The sequence below is a fragment of the Camelus dromedarius genome, chromosome 9, assembly GCF_036321535.1.
Source record: "Camelus dromedarius isolate mCamDro1 chromosome 9, mCamDro1.pat, whole genome shotgun sequence".
Classification (NCBI taxonomy): Eukaryota; Metazoa; Chordata; class Mammalia; order Artiodactyla; family Camelidae; genus Camelus; species Camelus dromedarius.
In genome coordinates, this window is record NC_087444.1 from 75,455,667 (window position 1) to 75,473,450 (window position 17,784).

Here is a 17,784-nt window from a genome sequence, read left to right on the forward strand (position 1 = left end):
AGAAATAAAAAAGTTTTTATAGCACCGTGATTCTTTAACTTTATTAATTTAATTTAATTTTTAAAATTTAAAAAATTTATACAAGTTTAAAGGTAATTTCCTTTACAGTTATTATAAAATAGTGGCTATTTTCCCTGTGTTGTACAATACATCCTTGAGCCTGTCTTACACACAATAGTTTGTACTCCCATTCCCTACTCCGGTGTTGCCTCTCCCCACCTCCCTGCTGGTAACCACTAGTCTGTTCTCAATATCTGTGAGTCTGCTTCTTTATTTGTTATGTTGTACTTTTTAGATTCCACATATAAGTGATGTCATATGGTATCTGTCTTTTTGACTGACTTATTTCATTTAGCATACTGCCCTAGAAGTCCACCCATGCTGCTGCAAATGGCAAAATGTTGTTCTTTTTTATAGTTGAGTAATATTCCATTATATATATATTTAGTCAAGATATGGCTATATTTAGTCAATATATTAAAGCAACCTAATTTTCCATTGACAGATGAATGAATATATATATATATATATACACACTAAGTAATGAATATTACTCAGACATAAGAAAAAATGAAATCTTGCCATTTTTGACAATGTGGATCAATCTAGAGGGTATTAGGCACAGTGAAATAAATCAGATAGAGAAAGACAAATATCATATGATTTCATATGTGGATTCTAAAAATCAAAGCAAACAAATAAAACAAAATGAAAACAGACTCATATAGATATAGAGAACAAATGGGTGGTTGCCAGAGGGGAGGGGGTGAAGGGGGCAAAATAGGTGAAGAAGATGAATAAATACAAACCACCAGCTATAAAATAAAATTCCATTCTGTATTACATCCATATGGCTTATGTTCAATTATACTGTAATAAATTTTTATGGGGACAAATGGTTAGGTGACTTATCATGGTGATCATTTCATAATGTCTGCGAATGTCAAATCACTCTGTAGTAACCTGAAACTAACTTAATTTTGTACATCAATACGACTTCAATAAAAAATTAAAGAACCTTTAAAATATTGACCCAACATGCAAATAACATGACTGCCATCGAAGAAAAGACCAATATTATTTAAAGAAATAGAACCAGACCAAGTCAATAGTCACATAAAATTGACAATGTTCAGCACTCAGTGAAAAATTACTGGACACACAAAGTAGGAACATGTGACACTTAATAAGAGAAAACTCATTCAATGGAATCAAATTTAGACATGACAGAAGAGACAGACCTAGCAGACCAAAACATTTAAATATTTATTACAAATATGTTCCATATACTCAAGGATGTAAAGGAAAACATTAATATAATAAAGAACAAATGTAAGATTAAAGACTAAGGAAATTGACTTTGAGAGAAGAAAATAATGATCTGAAATAAGAAGTTCACTGAATGAGACAAACAACAGATTCAATATTGTGGAAGAATAATCAGTAAACTCGAAGATGTAGCAACAGATCCTATTCAGACGAAAGAATACAGAGAGAAAAGGCTGGAAATGGTGAACAGAGGCTCAGTTATCCATGAGATAATATTGAGCAATATGACATATGTAAAACTGGAGACCCAGAGGAGAACAGAGAGAGAAAGAATACAATATATTTAAATAAATATTGGCTTCAATTTCTACAAATTTAATCACAGGTATAAAATTTCAGATTCAAGATACTCAAAATACTCCAAGTAGGATAATCTATCCCTCTCTCTCTGTCTCTCTCTCTCTCTCACACACACACACACTTGCACATCAAGGCACAAATTAATCAAATTATTTAAACCCAGTGCAAAAAGAGAAAATATTAAAACCAGTCGGAGAAAAATATAAACCACAAAGAAAGAAAGACGAAGATCACAGCAGAATTCTCAGAAGAAACCATGCAAGCCAAAAGAATTTGAACAACAGAAAGGGGGAAAATGTTAACCTAGAATTCCTTATCCAATAAAATCTCTCTCCAAAGCTAATGTAAATGAAAACTTTTTCCCAGACAAACAATGGCTGAGAGAGCCCATCACCAGCATACCCACACTACAAAAATATATGAGCAGATCTTCAGATGAAAGGAAAATTATGCTATAGAGAAATCATACCATCATCATAAGGTAGAAATAAACCTGAGAAAAGAGTCAGGGTTATCTTAAAGCCAAAGGACGGCTTCATTGTTCACAAGGTTTGCAAACCAGGGCTAAGCAGCCTTTGGCTGTAACTAAAAGTACGTTCCTGGGAGTTGAAGGGGTGAGGGATTTTTTAAAAGCAGAAACCACAGAAGCCACAGTTGGGAGACTTGTCAAGGGGACTGGAAGATTCTTGAAGCCTGACTGCAAGTTTCTGATGATGACTATCATTGGAGCATCTCCTTAGGGGTTTTCCAGGGACCCTCAGCACAATCAGAAGTACTTATTGCCTTTAAAGTGTTTGTTTGTGGTTTTTCTAAAGAACACAGAGTACGTGACCGAACCCCGCGTCTGTCATGACTGCCTGATTTCATTTTCTTTTGGGTCCCTGTTAGCCACGTCGGGCCCATTTGCTGTGTTCTTTCCACAGGGGCTTCCGCTTATGTTTACTTCTCCTTAGGGGATCTTATTTTTGCAATCCAAAGGAATGGAGAGCAATTGAAATGGTTCCTAGGTGGATAAATATAAGAGTTCATTTTCCTAATTCAAAAAAATCTCTTTTAAAAAACAATATATTATGGGATTTATGACACTATATTAAGGGGTTGCATTATGGGTTTAGCAAAACCCCACTAAGGGAAGCACACAGACGCAAAAATATTATGTGGAGTATAGTTCAATTGAGTAATAAAAATATTTCCTCATGTGCCCTCCCAACTGTTCTTGTAGAATTATCTGGAAAAGTCTTGGAGACCAGAAGTGAAGAGATGCTATTTCTGGACAGGAGGCAGGGCCATCCAGTACCACCTTGTTCGCAGACGGGTGCAGGGGTGAGTGTCAGGAGACAGGGGGTTGGTGAATTTTCATCCACCTGTCGGGGCTCTGGAGGGCTGCCTGGAGGAAGGGCGCTCAGTCACACCTCTCAGCCATATCCCCTTGTGCGCCTCTGCACCTGTGAGGGAAACACAGCTCTGCAAAGAGAGCCATTTTGCAGAGGGTTTGCTCCAGAGAGGGGCAAGATGGGTGGTCACACAAGGGGTCCCCCCAGTGTAGGTCACCTGGAGAAGGGCTTCTTACCTGGTATAATAGATCCAGGTGAGGCCATAAGTGAGAAGAAAACCAGCCCCCATGAGGGACCCCCTGAGCAAGGTGAGAACCAGGGGCCAGGTGCCCTGCTGCTCCCCAGAGACTTGGGGGCAGGAACAGGAGGTACCTGGAAGAGGAAAAGAGGGCGGAAGGTGGAGGTGTGTGTTTCCTTAAGTCCACATCTTAATCCTGCTCACGGCCCAGCTCAGATCCCAGGCATCCTTGTACAACCAGGTTCAGGGAGACACAGTGGGAGCTCCCCGGGTGCTGAGTTCGGCAGGTGAATTCTCTTCTATCTCCTAAGACCACGTGGGGCAGCTCCAGGACCCCAGGATCCAAGGGCTGGCAGGGGCTCAGGGACAGGCTTCTACGGAACCAGCTCAGCATGGAGAGTGGGTTGTTGTCATTGACACAGACCAGGCGCAGGGACTGGCCCTCCTGGATGTGCAGGGAGGTGGCATTGCCCAGGATTTCTGGAATTAGGGAGACAGGCAGAGCTGGAAGGGCCAGGCTGAGAGACCCTTCTCTCTTATCCTCCCCGACACAGGAATACTATCTCTGAGAGAAATGTCACAGGCAAGGGCGCGCAGCGGGGACGTCCAGGAGGTGAGGTGAGGGGGAGGAAAGGCAACTCAGTGATCCCGGGAAAGGGGGACGGACATTGGAGGAAGAGACGGCTACATCTAGACCTGGGAGAGAACATTCCAGAAGATAGACCCTGATGTGTGAAACTGTGCAGGGGTGCTGACACACGTGAGTCTGACCCCTTGGAGGCCTGCACACAGGCTGTGAGGGACACAGGGAGCCTTGGGAGGGTTCTGAGCAGGGAAGGATGAGGGTCAGATCATGGCAGGCTGGACAGAAGCAAGACTGGAGGCTGGTGGGCCAGAGGGGAGGCTGGTCCAGGTCCAGATCTCACTCAGGCCAAGCGAGGGAGAGGACGGACACCCGGGTCGGGTCGGGGTGGCAGTTACGGGGGGGGAGGGGGGTGACATGAAGCATTTTCAGGAAGTTAAGTTTGCGAACCTCACTGAGAAGTGGGAAGTGCTGGCTGAGACACAGAGTCTGAAGTGAGTTCCAGGAGACAGACTCACGTGGGAGGGCCCTTCCCAGGGGGAGTTGGGGTTACTCAGGACAGAGACTTGTGACACTTGTTTTGATTTGATTTGAGATACCCCAAGTATCTCAGGGCAGAAGTAAGATTGTATCCCTTGTGGCGGGGGAGGGTACAGCTCAGTGGTAGAGCACATGCTTAGCATGCACGAGGTCCTGGGTTCAACCCCCAGTCCCTCCATTAAAAATAAATAAACAAACAAACCGAATTACCTCCCCCCCACCCCAAATTGTACCCCCAGGTGGATGAGCTTGCTCTCGCGGTCCTGCAGAAATTGACTAAAAACATGGTACCCAACTTGGGAACTCAGTCTCCTTGTGGGAGACCAAGACGGCACAGTGAAGGCAGTGGCAGGGAATCAGGGAAAGGATGTCATGGGAAAGTGACAGGGGAAAGGAGGTCGGAAGAGAGGGAGCAAGCAGAGGTGACAGTGAGTGATCACCTAGGAATTCACAGTGGCCCCAGAGAGAGTCCTGCCAGGGGAAGGGATGGGGGTAGAGGCAGACATAGGACGAGAGGATGAGGAGTGATGGGCTTGACTGTGTCCAGTTCACAGCATTCCCCTCATCTGACCTCGGTTCTGCCCAGGGACTCTCCCACCTGTGCTATTTCCCCGGAAGACCCGGACAGTCAGTGAAGCATCTGAAAAAGAAATCAATAATTGGCCTCCTGACAGGCGGTCACGAGCAAGGTAGTGGGGTCTGGGTGTTGTCTCGCTCTTGACCCCGGGGTGCCTCCAAGAACAGTCTCCAAGTATCCCAACCCCCTCCCCAACACCCACCGCCCTCAGGGACCCGGTGTCCTGGCCCCGCACTCACAGGACACGTTGAGCCTGACGCTCCTCTCCACACTCACGCCAGCTCCGGGGAAGGTCACTCGACACGTGAGGTTGGCACCATGGTCCTGGGGCCCCGGGGTGAGGGTGAGCACTGAGGAATGGAGAGTCTTGGGGTCCAGGGAGGTGAGGGCGACACCAGTCCAGGAGAAGGTCGGGGGTGTCCCCCTCTCACAGGCCCAGGGCACCGCACAGGTGATGTTCCTGGGGCGGCCAGATTCTAGGGCCCCCTGGACATGGATGTCAGGTGTCTGTGTCAGAGCTGGAGAGGAGGGAGACACAGACACACACCCTGGAGGTGGGGACCCCAAATGTTCCCCCCAGGAGCAGTCTCTGCCTCAGGCCAGCCCCAGTATCCTGTCCCCTGGGTCCCCCTGGGTCCCTCCCAGGATGAGAAGAGAGTGGATCCCCTCCCTGCCCTGCGCTGGGGGCCCTCAGGACCCCTGCATGTGTCCTCTCCTTGACCCCATCCTTACCCGTCACGTGCACAGAGAGCTGGTCCTGTTTGTAATTATATTTCATAAAAGGCCCTCCATCCACCCTAAAAAAGTACGTCCCCGTGTCCCCTCTCTGTGCGTCTCTGATGTCCAGGGAGCAGTCGTTATTCCGGGGGTCTCCAAGGAGGCGGAATCGGCCCCGGGTCTCCCTCAGCACCTCACGATCTGGGTTGTTCGTGGCCACGGGAGCATCCTGGAACACGCTGGCCCCTTCCCGGAACCAGTAGCCATGAACTGGACTAGAGATGGCCCGGTAGCCCCAAGGACGGATGGAGCAGGGCACGCGGACACACAGGCCTTCCTGCACCGCCACGGACTCCTGCACTTCCAGCCGGGGTACCTGAGCCAGGGACCCTGCGGGGAAACCGGGGTGAGCCCAGCCCGCGCCGCCTCCCCGCGCCCGCGCACCCGCCCACAGCAGGGGCAGCAGCAGCCGCAGCATCTCTGAGTCGGAGGGTTTCTGCGCGTCCTGTGTCTGAAAAGAGAAGGGGAAAGTGAAAGGGAGGGAGGGCCCCGGGGAGACCCACGGGAAGCCGGGAGGAGCACGAGACTCGGCCGTTCACAGAAGAGGAACTCGGGAGCCGGAGCTGGTCCCCTCTCTGCACAGAGCGGAGGACACCCCTCGGCCCAGGGACCCCGGAGACCTGCCCGGAGAGGAGCAGGCAAGGAGGAGACCCCTGCCCTGCCCCCCATCTCGGGCGCGTGCCTGCAGCGCCAGAGCCAGGACCAGGACCTCGGAGGACACCGAGGCATGGGACACGGCGAGTCTCCTACGGTTGTCCCACCCGAGCACCGCTGTGCACACCAGGGAGCTGGTCAACGCCTGCCTTGACCGGAGGGTCGCTGCCTCATTTAGACCCTCGGCGGGGCGGCGTGGGGGTGGGGGTGGTCCTCGAGATGCAGGGTTCTTTAGGGTCTGTGTGAGCGTCTGGAGCAGAAGGAAAGAAGGGGCTCCGAGGTGACATGAAGGCAGCAGCCGATCATTCACGCACTCATCCACCGAGCAGTGAGCATCTTCCTGTGCGCTGGTGACCTGGAGACAAGAAGGGATACCCGCTCTGCTCCCCTCGCAGCCCCACCACTTCCTCCCCAAACGCACAGCACTGTCAGCTGGGCTTTAGACCTGCATCACTGGTGAGTTTGCCGTGCGTCCTGGCAGTATATTGGGTTTCTTTGGGGTTTTTTTAAAGAGTATGATTTTTTTTTTTTTTTGGAATCTAGTTAAAAAAAAAAAAACTATTTTCAAGTTGAAAAACTTGAAACTCTATATCCACTAAATAACGACTCTTTATTCCTCCCTCCTCCCAGCTAGGGGCAACCACAGTATTTTCTATCTTGAGGCATTTGACCACCTTGGGTATCTCATACAAGTGGAATCCTATAGTGTTTGTCTTTTTTTGTGACTAGGTTATTCAACTTCCATAATGCCCTCCACAAAGTTCATCCATGCAGTAGCATGTGTCAGAAATTCCTTCCGTTTTACAGATGAATAATATTCTATGGTAGGGATATACCACACCTTGTTTACCCACTGAGGGACACTTGGGTTGCTTCCACTTTTTGGCTATTGTGAACAAACAATGCCACTGTGAACACGAGTGTATGAACATGTCCTAGACTCCCTGCTCTCAATTTTTCTTATATTTAAAAAAATTGAATTTTTTTGTTTTTGTTTTTTGGGGGGATAATTAGGTCTATTTATTAAAATTTTTATTTTTCCTTATTTATTTTTAATGGAGGTACTAGGGATTGAACCTAGGACCTTGTGCGTGCTAAGCACATGCTCTGCCACTGAGCTCTACCCCCAATTCTTTTTGACAGGGATCCGGAAATGGAATTGCTGGATCATATGTTAATTCTATTTTTTAATTTTTTGAGGAAGTATTATACTCTAATCATCCCACTCCCCCCCCCTTTTTTTTTTACCTCATCTATTGTCATCATCTTATACTAACTAGACATTCTAAGGTCTCTACCCTGGACCCCTTTCCTGATTTCTAGACCTTCAGACCCAGCTCTCAAGCTGGCATCCCCAGTTGGATACCAAGTGGCTTCTCAGAATAAGCATCACCCTTCAAAACCCCACTCTCCGAAGTCCTCCACGCTACACAACTCCATCTGTCCCGTTGCTCAGAAGAAACAATTCAGCCCTATTTTTGCTCCTTTTTTCCCCTCACTTACCACATCCATTAGAAAACTCTGTTAGCTTGACCTGCACAATATCTCCAAAATATATCCTCCTTGTCTCCACGACCTCCCTGGTCCATTCCACCATCATCTCCTGCCTGGAGTACCCAGCAGTGCCTTGCCACATCTCTCTCTATCTTTTTTTTTTTTTTTTTTTCCCGCTGCCCTGGTTCCACGCTGGCTGATTCTCAACATAGTAGCCATTGGGATCCTGCTAAATGAGGGTCTAATCATTCATCCGTTCTCCTCGAAGTCTCCCCGAATCTTGCACTGACCTGCAGGGGTCTTCCATGGGGTCTACAGCATCTTTCCAGCTTCTCTTGCTCCTTTTGCCTCCCTGTGCTGTCAAATGCCAGCGTCTTGTTGCTTCCATGACACACCAAGCCTGCTTCTGCCTCAGAGGCACTGCCCTCACTGGCCGCCTTTTCCCTCTTCTCGGGACATTTTTCTCTCAGGTAAACAAAGCCTGTTTAGCTCAGCGGTAGAGTGCATGCTTAGCATGCAGGAGGTCATGGGTTTGATCCCCAGTACCTCCATTAAATAAAAATAATAATAAATAAATATATAAGCCTAATTACGTCCCCCCGAAAAACAAAACAAAAAAAAATTTTTTCAAAAAGCCTGTTTCCTCCCTGTCTCCAAGTCTTTGTTCAAACATCACCTCCTCACACTCAGGTACAGAAAACCCACCCCAGTGTGTCACCTGCTCCTTTTCCTTGCGTGATTTTCCTCTAAATATGTGTCAATCTCTGACACGCTCACATTTTCTTATTTCCTTTCAAAATTCTTGTCCCCGTAATGAAAGCACCTTGATGCCAGAGTGCTTCTCATTGCCTTTGTTTTATTGTAGTAAAACAGCCATAAAATAAAACACCATTTAACATTCTTATACAGTACAATTCAGTGGCACTGAATACATTCACAATGTCAGGGGAACCGTCATGACCGTCTATTTCCAGAATGTTTTCATCATCCCAAACAGAGACTCTGTATCAGTTACACAGTAACTCCTCGCCATCCCCTCCCACCCCCCGCCCCGTCTCCTATCTGCAAGCAACGCCACTCTACTTTCTGTTTTGAAGAATTTGCCTTGTAGGTCGCTCATATAAGCAGAACTGTACTGTATTTGTTCTTTTGTGTCTGACTTCTTCTCTTTTCCTTAAGAAAGTAAAGTGAGGATGTATTGTGATAGAACACTCTCAAGGGGAGAGCGGGCAGACTCAAGTGAGTGCTGCCTGGCTTCTCTCACTTAATATGTCATTTTCAAGGGTCGTCTGTGTTGTAGCACGTGTCAGAATTGCACTCACTCCTGTGTAAGGGTGCATGTTATTTTATTGTATGCGTATGCCACATCTGGTTCATCCATTCTTCGGCTGACGGACTCTAGGATTGGTTCCACCACTGCTGTGAATTTTGCTGCTGTGAACAATGGTGTGCAAGTATCTGTTTTGGAATCCCTGCTTTCAGTTCCTTTGAGTTTACACCGAGGAGTGGAGGGGCTGGGTCTTACGGTAATTCTGTTGACCTCTTGGAGGATATTCAAAGCGTGTTCCACAAGGCTGCCCTGTTTTCCCTTCCCACAAGCAACATGTGAGGGTTCCAATCTGTCCACATCTTCGCCAACACTTGTTATTTTCTGTTTTCTATTTTCTTGGGTTTTTTATACAACAGCTGTCCCAGTGGGCGTGAAGCGGTACGTCGTTATGGGCTTGATTTGCGTTTCTCCAATGACTGAGCTTCTGTTTTGGGTGCTCACTGGCCATCTGTATTACCTTCTTTGTGGAAGTGTCTAGTCAAGTCTTTTGGATGGTGGAGACTTTGGGAGTTGTGTTCACTGATGTACCCCTGGTGCCTATGACTGTGCTGGCACATAGTAGGTCTTCCATAATATTTGCTGAATGAGTCTGTGAATAAATAACTAAATATCACTCTTCCACGCAGAACCATACAATGAAATACACACACACACACACACACACACACACATACACACACAAACTGGATGACACTTAAGACTGAGCCTGAAGGATGATCAGGACTTGCAGAGGCAGGGCTAGGGAGGGAAGGGCATTTCAGGAGAAGGAACTACACAGGCAAAGTCTCAGAGTCACAGAGGTCTGACCAGGCTGGGTGCAGAGATGTTGGGAGACGCAGGAGGAGGAAGGGATCTGGGTGGAGAGCCCAGCAGGAGCGGAGCCACCAGGGCTGCAAATCCAGCCTGTGGCGTGTGTTCCTCGGTCTCTGGCCATGGAGGGAAAACAGTACTGTTCCTGCTGAGCAGGAAGTGGACACTGATGGGCTCTGCAAACACAGCCTGCAGGCCTGTGTTTCCGAGAGAGATGGAGGCAGGAGGTAGGTGAGCTCAGAGACCCAAGATGAGGCTTCTGGAATGCCCAGGGTCAGGACAGGGAGGAGACAGACATCAAGATGAGCTGCGCTTTGGGGGAAGAACGGATAACACTTAGCGATTTGTTGGATCTGGGAGAAGGGAGGGAGGTCAAAGTGGAGAACCACCTGCCCTTCTGGCCTTAGAGATGGGGATGCCTTGTCATCAGCATGACAGGGAACCTACCAGAAAGTGGGTTTGGGGAGGAAGATGGCAGCTCAACTCTGGCCATGCTAAGCAGAGCAATCCCGGGGCCACCCTGGGGGGGAGTGTGTGCAGTGAAATGCTGAGTGGTGACACACCCGCATCACTCACCTGGGGGGTTAACCTGGGATGCCGTTTGCATCTGACATGCCCCCTGAGGGCCTGGCTGCCTTCCTCCAGGGAGACCTCACTCTGAGAGAAGAGATCAGGCTTTTTCAGTCTGGTCAGACCCGGAGTAGCGGGCAGCAGTCTCACCCTGCCCCCATTCCTATTCAGGGGCTGGAGGGGTGATGGAGGTGGGAGAGGGCAGGTCTGGCCCCACAGACCCTCTTGAACACAGCAGGTACCTCCCGGCCCGGTCACTAGGCGGCCGGCCGAGCAGGTCGAGCAGGTGCCCACGTGGAGTCCTCAGCGCCCCCCACGCCCACCCAACCCCTTTCCGGTCAGCCTCCTGCCTGCCCGGCTCCCGCCCCTCCTGCGCCCCGCCCTCTCCGCGCCTCCCCTTCTCGTGTGGTGCTCACTGGAGGGCGATGAGGCAGAGGAAGAGGAACAGAATCTTGACAACCGCCTCCCAGATGGCCACGATCACCTCTACCATGCGCCCCGCTGGCCCTGCGGGAAAGTGGCACGAGGATGGATTCACTTGCCGAATCCCAATCCTGTGTCCCTCCGCTCCCAGGAGGACTCCGGACATCGGCCTTCCAGGCCTTCCTGATTCACCAGATGCCGGACCACTCGTGCCTGGGCCTCACCCCACCCCACAACCTGCCTGTCCAGCAGTTGGACTCTGCACCAGTCAGGGACTGGTGGGCTAGGGCGTTGGTGGGGTTGCAGCTCACTGTGTAGCCCCTGGACACTCACTCTGCAGGAAGAGGCTCAGAGAGATGTGCTGGGAGCCCAGATGGTTCTGAGCTCGGCAGGAGAAGTCCCCTTCATCTCCCATGAGTACCTGCGGCAGCTCCAGCACCCCCGGGTTGGTGGGCTGTGAGGGGCTCAGGGTCAGGCTCCCCCGGGCCCAGCTTAGCTTGGCAGGTGGGTTGCTGTCAGCGACACAGACCAAGAGCAGGGACTGGCCCTCCAGGACTGAAAGCGATGAGCCATTCTCCAGGGCTCTGGATACTGGAGAAAAAGAGACAGAGGGTCAGAGTGACAAAGAGATTGAGAGAAAGAAGGATATAGTTGGAGAACAGCTGAGAGGGACAGGCTCACCGGCACTGAATGAGAGCGCCACACTCTGGAGGAGTGAGCATGAGCCCAGAGCACGGCTCAGGCCCCATCCTTGTCTGCGCTCAATGATGCAGATCCATCTCTGCACTGATGGACTCTGTCTGGCTGGATCTAGGCCCCAGGAAGCACCGAGGGGGGTCTTGGGCTTCACAGAACACCCCTGCACATTGTCAGCCCTGCCCTGAATTCCATGTCCCCTTCGTTCAGAACCCGGATTGTCCCTGAAAAATTTTGTCCCTTATTCATGTTTTCACTTAACACTAGTTTACTGATTTCACCAGGCGTCTCCGAGGTGACTGACTCTTAGAAATTCACAGTCTGGTGGGGAGCGGGGGACCCAGGAATAGGAGTTCACAACACCACATGACACATAGCGTGATGGCAGTGACTTTGGCTTGCAGGAGCCCTGGGCATGCCAATGTAAATGCTACTGGCAGGTCTAGGAGGGCTTCCTGGAGGCGGTGGCATCTGAAGTTGAGTGTGAAGGGCAAGCAGGGCTGGCAAGATGATGATGAGGGGGTGGAAGGGCATTGCAGGAAGGAGGAACAGAGAGTACAAAGATGACCAAGGCCTGCCCATGTCCAGGAAAAAGTGAATAGACCTGCAGGGCTGGAGGGAAGGGGGTGGGGGGGTGGGGAGCCTCAGAGATGAGACCACAGGAGGAAAAGCAGCATCTGTTTTTTTAAACTCAAAGTGGGAAAAGCAGAAGCCAGAAGAGAAGACATCAGTAAATGTGGCTACAGATATAAAGAGATCCCTGTGGGAGGGTATAGCTCAAGGGGTAGAGCTCATACTCAGCATACATGAGGTCCTGGGTTCAATCCCCAGTACCTCCTCTAAAAATACATAAATAAATCTAATTACCCACCCCCAAAAAAGAGATCCCTAAGAAGTATTGTTCGAATCACTAACCAACAACAAAAAAGTAGTGCCCTACTGAGCAAAGTTGTTGAAAATCGTATTAGAGAAAAATGGCCAATTCCTCTTACTGGAAAAAAAAGTTTTAAGAATGCATAATAAAAAGTCAAGTCACTCAGTAGAAACCTGAACAAAGAAGATGTACAGACAGTTTGCAGAATAAAAAAACAAAAACAAAAAAAAATGACTTTTCAACATACAAAATCATGAGCATCATCACCCACAACAAGAGAAATGCTACTTAAAACTACATGGATATTCCATTTTTTTCACCGGATATTGTCAAAGCTCTAAAGGTTTTGCCCCCACTCTGCTTTGGAGAGGCTAGGAGAAACACCTACACTTTTACCCATCTCTGGTGGGGTGGAAACTTGTCAACCTCAATGGAAAAGAGTTTGGCCAGATGTCTTATAAACAGAGCATGTGGAGAAAAGGGAACCCTCGTGCACTGTTGGTGGGCATGTAAATTGGTGCAGCCACTGTAAAAAAAAACTTTGAGGAGGTTCCTCAAAACAATAAAAATAGAACTACCATATGATCTAGCAATTCCATTTCTGGGTATTTATCTGAAGAAAATGGAAACATTAACTCAAAAAGAAATCTACATCCCCATGTTAGTTGCAACATTATTTACAACAGCCGAGACACCGAAACAACCTAAGCGTGCATCAACGGACGAATGAATAAAGGAAATGCCGTGTATATACAATGCGATATTACTCAGCCATAGGAAAAGAATGAAATCTAGCCATTTATGGCAACGTGGATGGATGCTGAGGGCATAATGCTTAGTCAAGTAAGTCAGACAATCTCACTTACAGGTGGAATCTCAAGAAACCAAAAAACAAAAAAACTCATGGATACAGAGAATATGGTGGTTACCAGAGGTCAGGGTGGGTGAAATGGGTGAAGCAGGTCAAAAAGTACCAACTTCCAGTTATGAAATAAATAAGTCACAGGGATGAAATGTACAACATGGTGACTATAGTTAGTGATACTGCATTACGTATTTGAAAGTTGCTAAGAGGGTAGATCTTAAAAGTTCTCATCATAAGAAAAAATTTTGGAATTATGTGTGGTGACAGGTGTTAACTAGACATTATGGTGATCATATCACAATGAATATAAATATCAAATTATTATATCATACACCTGAAACTAATATAATGTTATAGATCGATTATATTTCAATTAAAAAAATAGAAAAAACACATAACCCAACTATTTAACTTTTAGGAACTTATCCCAAAGTCACACACACACACGAGAAAGTTACAAGATTATTCATGCAGCGTTTCGGTCAGTAGAATAAAATGGATGCCAGGATTTTCCACTGACAGAAGATGTATACAAAACCATGCAATGGAACACTCTACAGTCACAGAGAAAAACAAGGATGCCTGTACTACTGGTATCAGAGGCTGCCTGAGCCCTTCAGGTGGGCAGACCAAGGCTCCGAGTAGCGTATGGACACTGGTTACTTCCTGCCAGGGGACTGGGCATCTGAGGACAGACTCCGCTGAGCATTTGGAATTTTTGGCCATGTGAATATATTACCTGTTCAAAGGTACTTAGGTAAACAATTGTTAGGGAAATAAGAAGAGGTGGCAGGAGGAGCCATCAGGACACGGATGATAAGAGGCCTCGAAGGTGGGCTCTGTGGTATAAATTTTGCCTTGTTCTTGGGTAGCTGAGGAGGGAGTGGACCAGTGCCAGGGGAGTGAGGGGCTGCTGGGGCAGCTGGGCACAGAGGCCATGGGGGCTGAGGAGGGGGAGGGACCACTGGGCTCACCCACAAGGGGGCCTCTGGTCACCGGTCCAGGATGAGGCAGGGAGCTAGCCCAGCCCTGAGATGGAAGAGGTCCTGCTCCCTACAGCTCCTGAGGGGGCTCCTTCCTACCTGTGCTGTTTCCTTGGAAGACAGTCACAGTCAAGTTCTGTGGCGGGTCTGGGACAGAAAGTCATGGCGGATCCGCATCAATGGTGAGGCCTTGGTAGACATGGGCCCTGTGTCCCCAGGAGCTGCATAAATGGGGAAAGGGTGGTGGCCGGCATCCTCCTGACCCTCTCTCAGCTTGGTTTCTGGGACCCAGCACCCAACATCCGAGGCCCTGACACCCCCTTCCCTGTTGCCCTCAGAACCCCGCCAGGGACCCAGGTGTCCTGGCCTGGCTCTCACAGGACACATTGAGGTGGATGGTCCTCGTCGTGGTCACTTCAGCTCCAGGCAAGGTCACCTGACAGGTGAGGTTGGTGCCATGGTCCTGGGGCCATGGGGTGAGGGTGAGCACTGAGGAGCGGGCTGTCATGGGGACCTGAGGAGAGATGGTGGCCCCCTTCCAGGAGAGGATGGGGGGTGTGCCCCGCTCACAGGCCCAGGGCACAGAGCAGGTCAGGTTTCCGGTGCGGCCGGCCTCCAGGGTCTCTGGGATGAGGATGTCAGGTGTGTGGGTCAGGGCTGGTGAGGAGATGGGGAGATGCGGGGACACGTGTATCAGGAGGTGCAGCCCCAAGAGCCTCAGGCTTGGGTCCAGCTCCTTCCTCTGAGCCCCCAACCTGCTTTACCCCGCCCCCTCCCAGGAGGGGCTCCCATCCCAGCCCTGTCCTAGGACCCCCAAGTCCTTCCCCTGTGGCCTTCTCCTGGACCCCACTCCTTACCCGTCACATACAAGGAGAGCCGGTTAGATATGTAATTATATTTCGTATTTCCTCTTTCCACACGAAAAAAGTATGAACCGTTGTCCCTCCTCCTGGCATCTCTGATGTCCAGGGAGCAGTTGTAGGCCCGGGGGTCCCCGAGGAGGTGGAATCGGCCCCGGGTCTCCTCCTGCACTTTCCGATCTGGGTTGTTGGTGGCCACGGGAGCATCCTGCAGCATCACCGCCCCTTCCTGAAACCAGTAGCCGAGAGCAGAGGTAAAGATGGTCCAGATCTGCCAGGGGTAGGAGAAGGAGCAGGGCACGTGGACACACAGGCCCTCCTGCACCGCCACCAGCTCCTGCACGCGCAGCGTGTAATCCTTCCCGGGCTCCGTCTGGCCCTCGGCGGCCCCGCTCATCCACCAGAGCAGGGCCAGCAGCGGCAGCAGCAAAAGCATGTCTGGGGTTGGCGATGCCAGGCTCCCCGGGGAAAGTCTCTTTCTCAAGGTTCGTTTCTCAAGAACTGGAAGTAGAAGTTGCAAGATTTCGAGGCGGCCGCCAACAGGAAGATGAGGGTGAGGTCAGAACACTGACCCTCCTCAGAGGAGGAACTTCACCCCCAGAGACTGCTGGGGCCAGGAGAGCCCTTAGAGATCAACCACCCACCACCGCACACGCACTCTCGGGGGCCCTGGGCCAGGGACGGTGGGAGACACCCCACCTCCTGCCTCCCTGTCAGTGCCTTCCTCCTTGGAGGCCATTTTCTGCAAAGTGACAAAGGGTCCCTAATGGCCAGACCCCTAGAGCCACAGGTGTAGATGTTTGTAGAGGTCGATCCAGCCAGGGTGGGACGTAGGGACACGGGAGGTGGGAGGTGAGGAGGTTTACTGCCCCCCCTCCCTCAGTGTCCACGTGGCGGGCATCCCCTCTGCTCCCGGGGTCACACACCAGCCCTGGACGCTGCTCGCTGAGTCACTGCCCCGTGGGGAGACAGTAGGCATCCCCGCACCTGGAGCTCCAGGTGACGAGGAGCTGTAATTCTGTGAGTATTTGTGTTTTGTGTGTTTTGAGATTCCATCTGTGGGTGCGACCATATTTAGAATTCTATATGTGGGGAGGAGAGTGAATTAAAACCTTTGATCTTCATGAAGTGCTCATTCTGAAGGATGCCATTTTCCACACTTAGTGCTTGCACGGTGAAATCTTTTACCATCTTGTCATTCGAACCTTTCTGTTTCAGCTCTGTTTCTTGTAAATACAGGGAAGCAGGCTTTCATTCATGTATTATGTCCTTCATTTCTTCCAAGCACGAAAGGATGAGACTGGCTCTCTTCTGAGAGGAGAGAGAGAGAGGGGAACTTGACAAATGAAGACACTCCCCTCACTGGCCTGCAGGGAGCAGGCAAGGCATTGCTCATGCAGACCTCTGGCCACGGGGTTTTGGTGCTCAGCACATGTGGGATGAAGACCGCCAGGCTGGGCATGATCACCACTGGGAACCAGCAGGATCTTTTGGGAATGAGTCTTGCTCCTGGATATGGAGAAAAGGTTTTGGCTGTGCAGCTGGTGCGTGCAGAGGAAGTGGTGGGGATCCTGGGAGAGTGGGACAGGCACTGGAGGGGGGCTCTCCTTAAACGGATTGACTGTCAGTTTTCAAAATGTGTTAGGACATTCTTGTTATTTGCTTTTCTATGTTTATTTTAGAATCAGCTTGTCAAGCTCTACCAAAGCACTCACTGAGAATTTGCGGTTGCAATGAATTTGGCCATCAGTTTGGGGAAACTGGTCCCCTGACAATCCTGACTCTTCCAATCCATGAACATGGTCTACATCTCCACTTAGTCAGGGCCTCTTTCTTTTCTTTAAGCAGTATTTTACTATTTTCAAAGTACAGGACTTGCCTGTATTTTAATTTCACATTTCGTGTTACTGTAGCCTGCATCTTTAAAAAATACTCAATTTCTGATTGTCCTTGGCCAATATGTAGAATTGCAAAGGAATTTCGGAATTTGAACAAGTATCTTAACACCTGGCTAAACTCTCTCCTTGGTTTCAGAAGCTTCTTCGTGGATCACTTTAGATTTTCTACGCGCACAGTTTTGTTGTCTGTGAATGAAGACCATTTTACTTCTTACTTCATGCATGAGATAGTTCTTATTTCTATTTCTCGCACGTATTGCACTGGGGAGAACCTACAATACACCGTGTGACAGAAGAGGTGAGAGCAGCCGTCCTCGCCTTGTTTCCGGTCTTAGCGGGGAGAGCTCTGTGGTCTCTGGCACTGGGCCCTCCGTGCCTTAGGAGAAGTGGTTAGCAAAAACTTTCTGTTAAAACAGGCAGCCAAAGTCCTGGCACAAGTCTGTGTTCAGAGTCCACGAAAAGCGACTTTTGTTGGCTGTCTTCTGTGTATCTTTCATTCTTCCACGACAATCTGGTTAGACACGGATGGTTGACCTGCTCTGCAGAACAGTAACGTGAGCCACAGAGAGCCAAAGGGACTCCCTCAGTAAGTGGCATGGACGGACTTGAACTTTGGCCTTTGGTCCCAAGTCCTGTGGTCTTCCACGTA

General features: G+C 49.5%; 2 protein-coding genes and 1 long non-coding RNA gene across 11 annotated transcripts; 1 reads left to right on the forward strand and 2 right to left on the reverse strand.

Annotated features, from left to right (window-relative positions):
* Positions 1-816: 816 nt before the first annotated feature.
* LOC105094785 (sialic acid-binding Ig-like lectin 14) lies at positions 817-6,727 on the reverse strand. Of its 8 annotated transcripts, XM_064489823.1 has the most exons (6): positions 6,063-6,726; positions 5,634-6,008; positions 5,141-5,419; positions 4,923-4,964; positions 3,336-3,681; positions 817-3,074 (listed from the first exon to the last, which is right to left on the reverse strand). In XM_064489823.1, the coding sequence occupies exons 1-5, from the start codon at positions 6,094-6,096 to the stop codon at positions 3,392-3,394; spliced, it is 1,020 nt and encodes a 339-aa protein (XP_064345893.1). In that variant the 5' UTR covers positions 6,097-6,726; the 3' UTR covers positions 817-3,074; positions 3,336-3,391. The 8 variants fall into 8 exon arrangements, with proteins under 8 accessions (XP_064345893.1, XP_064345894.1, XP_010985181.3 ...); XM_064489824.1 differs by lacking the exon at positions 3,336-3,681 and adding an exon at positions 3,200-3,335 and having other exon boundaries at positions 817-3,093; positions 4,896-4,964; positions 5,634-6,727; XM_010986879.3 differs by lacking the exon at positions 3,336-3,681 and adding an exon at positions 3,200-3,335 and having other exon boundaries at positions 817-3,093; positions 5,634-6,726.
* Positions 6,649-17,521, forward strand: LOC135322138 (uncharacterized). Of its 2 annotated transcripts, none has more exons than XR_010382486.1 (2): positions 6,649-6,788; positions 17,272-17,521. It is a non-coding gene; the product is annotated as an uncharacterized LOC135322138 (long non-coding RNA). The 2 variants fall into 2 exon arrangements; XR_010382487.1 differs by lacking the exon at positions 17,272-17,521 and adding an exon at positions 7,656-9,473 and having other exon boundaries at positions 6,672-6,788.
* LOC105106072 (sialic acid-binding Ig-like lectin 13) lies at positions 8,666-17,280 on the reverse strand. Its single transcript, XM_031457159.2, has 7 exons — positions 15,235-17,280; positions 14,756-15,034; positions 14,477-14,524; positions 11,293-11,550; positions 10,953-11,043; positions 10,543-10,623; positions 8,666-9,745 (listed from the first exon to the last, which is right to left on the reverse strand). The coding sequence occupies exons 1-6, from the start codon at positions 15,671-15,673 to the stop codon at positions 10,551-10,553; spliced, it is 1,188 nt and encodes a 395-aa protein (XP_031313019.2). The 5' UTR covers positions 15,674-17,280; the 3' UTR covers positions 8,666-9,745; positions 10,543-10,550.
* Positions 17,522-17,784: the final 263 nt, after the last annotated feature.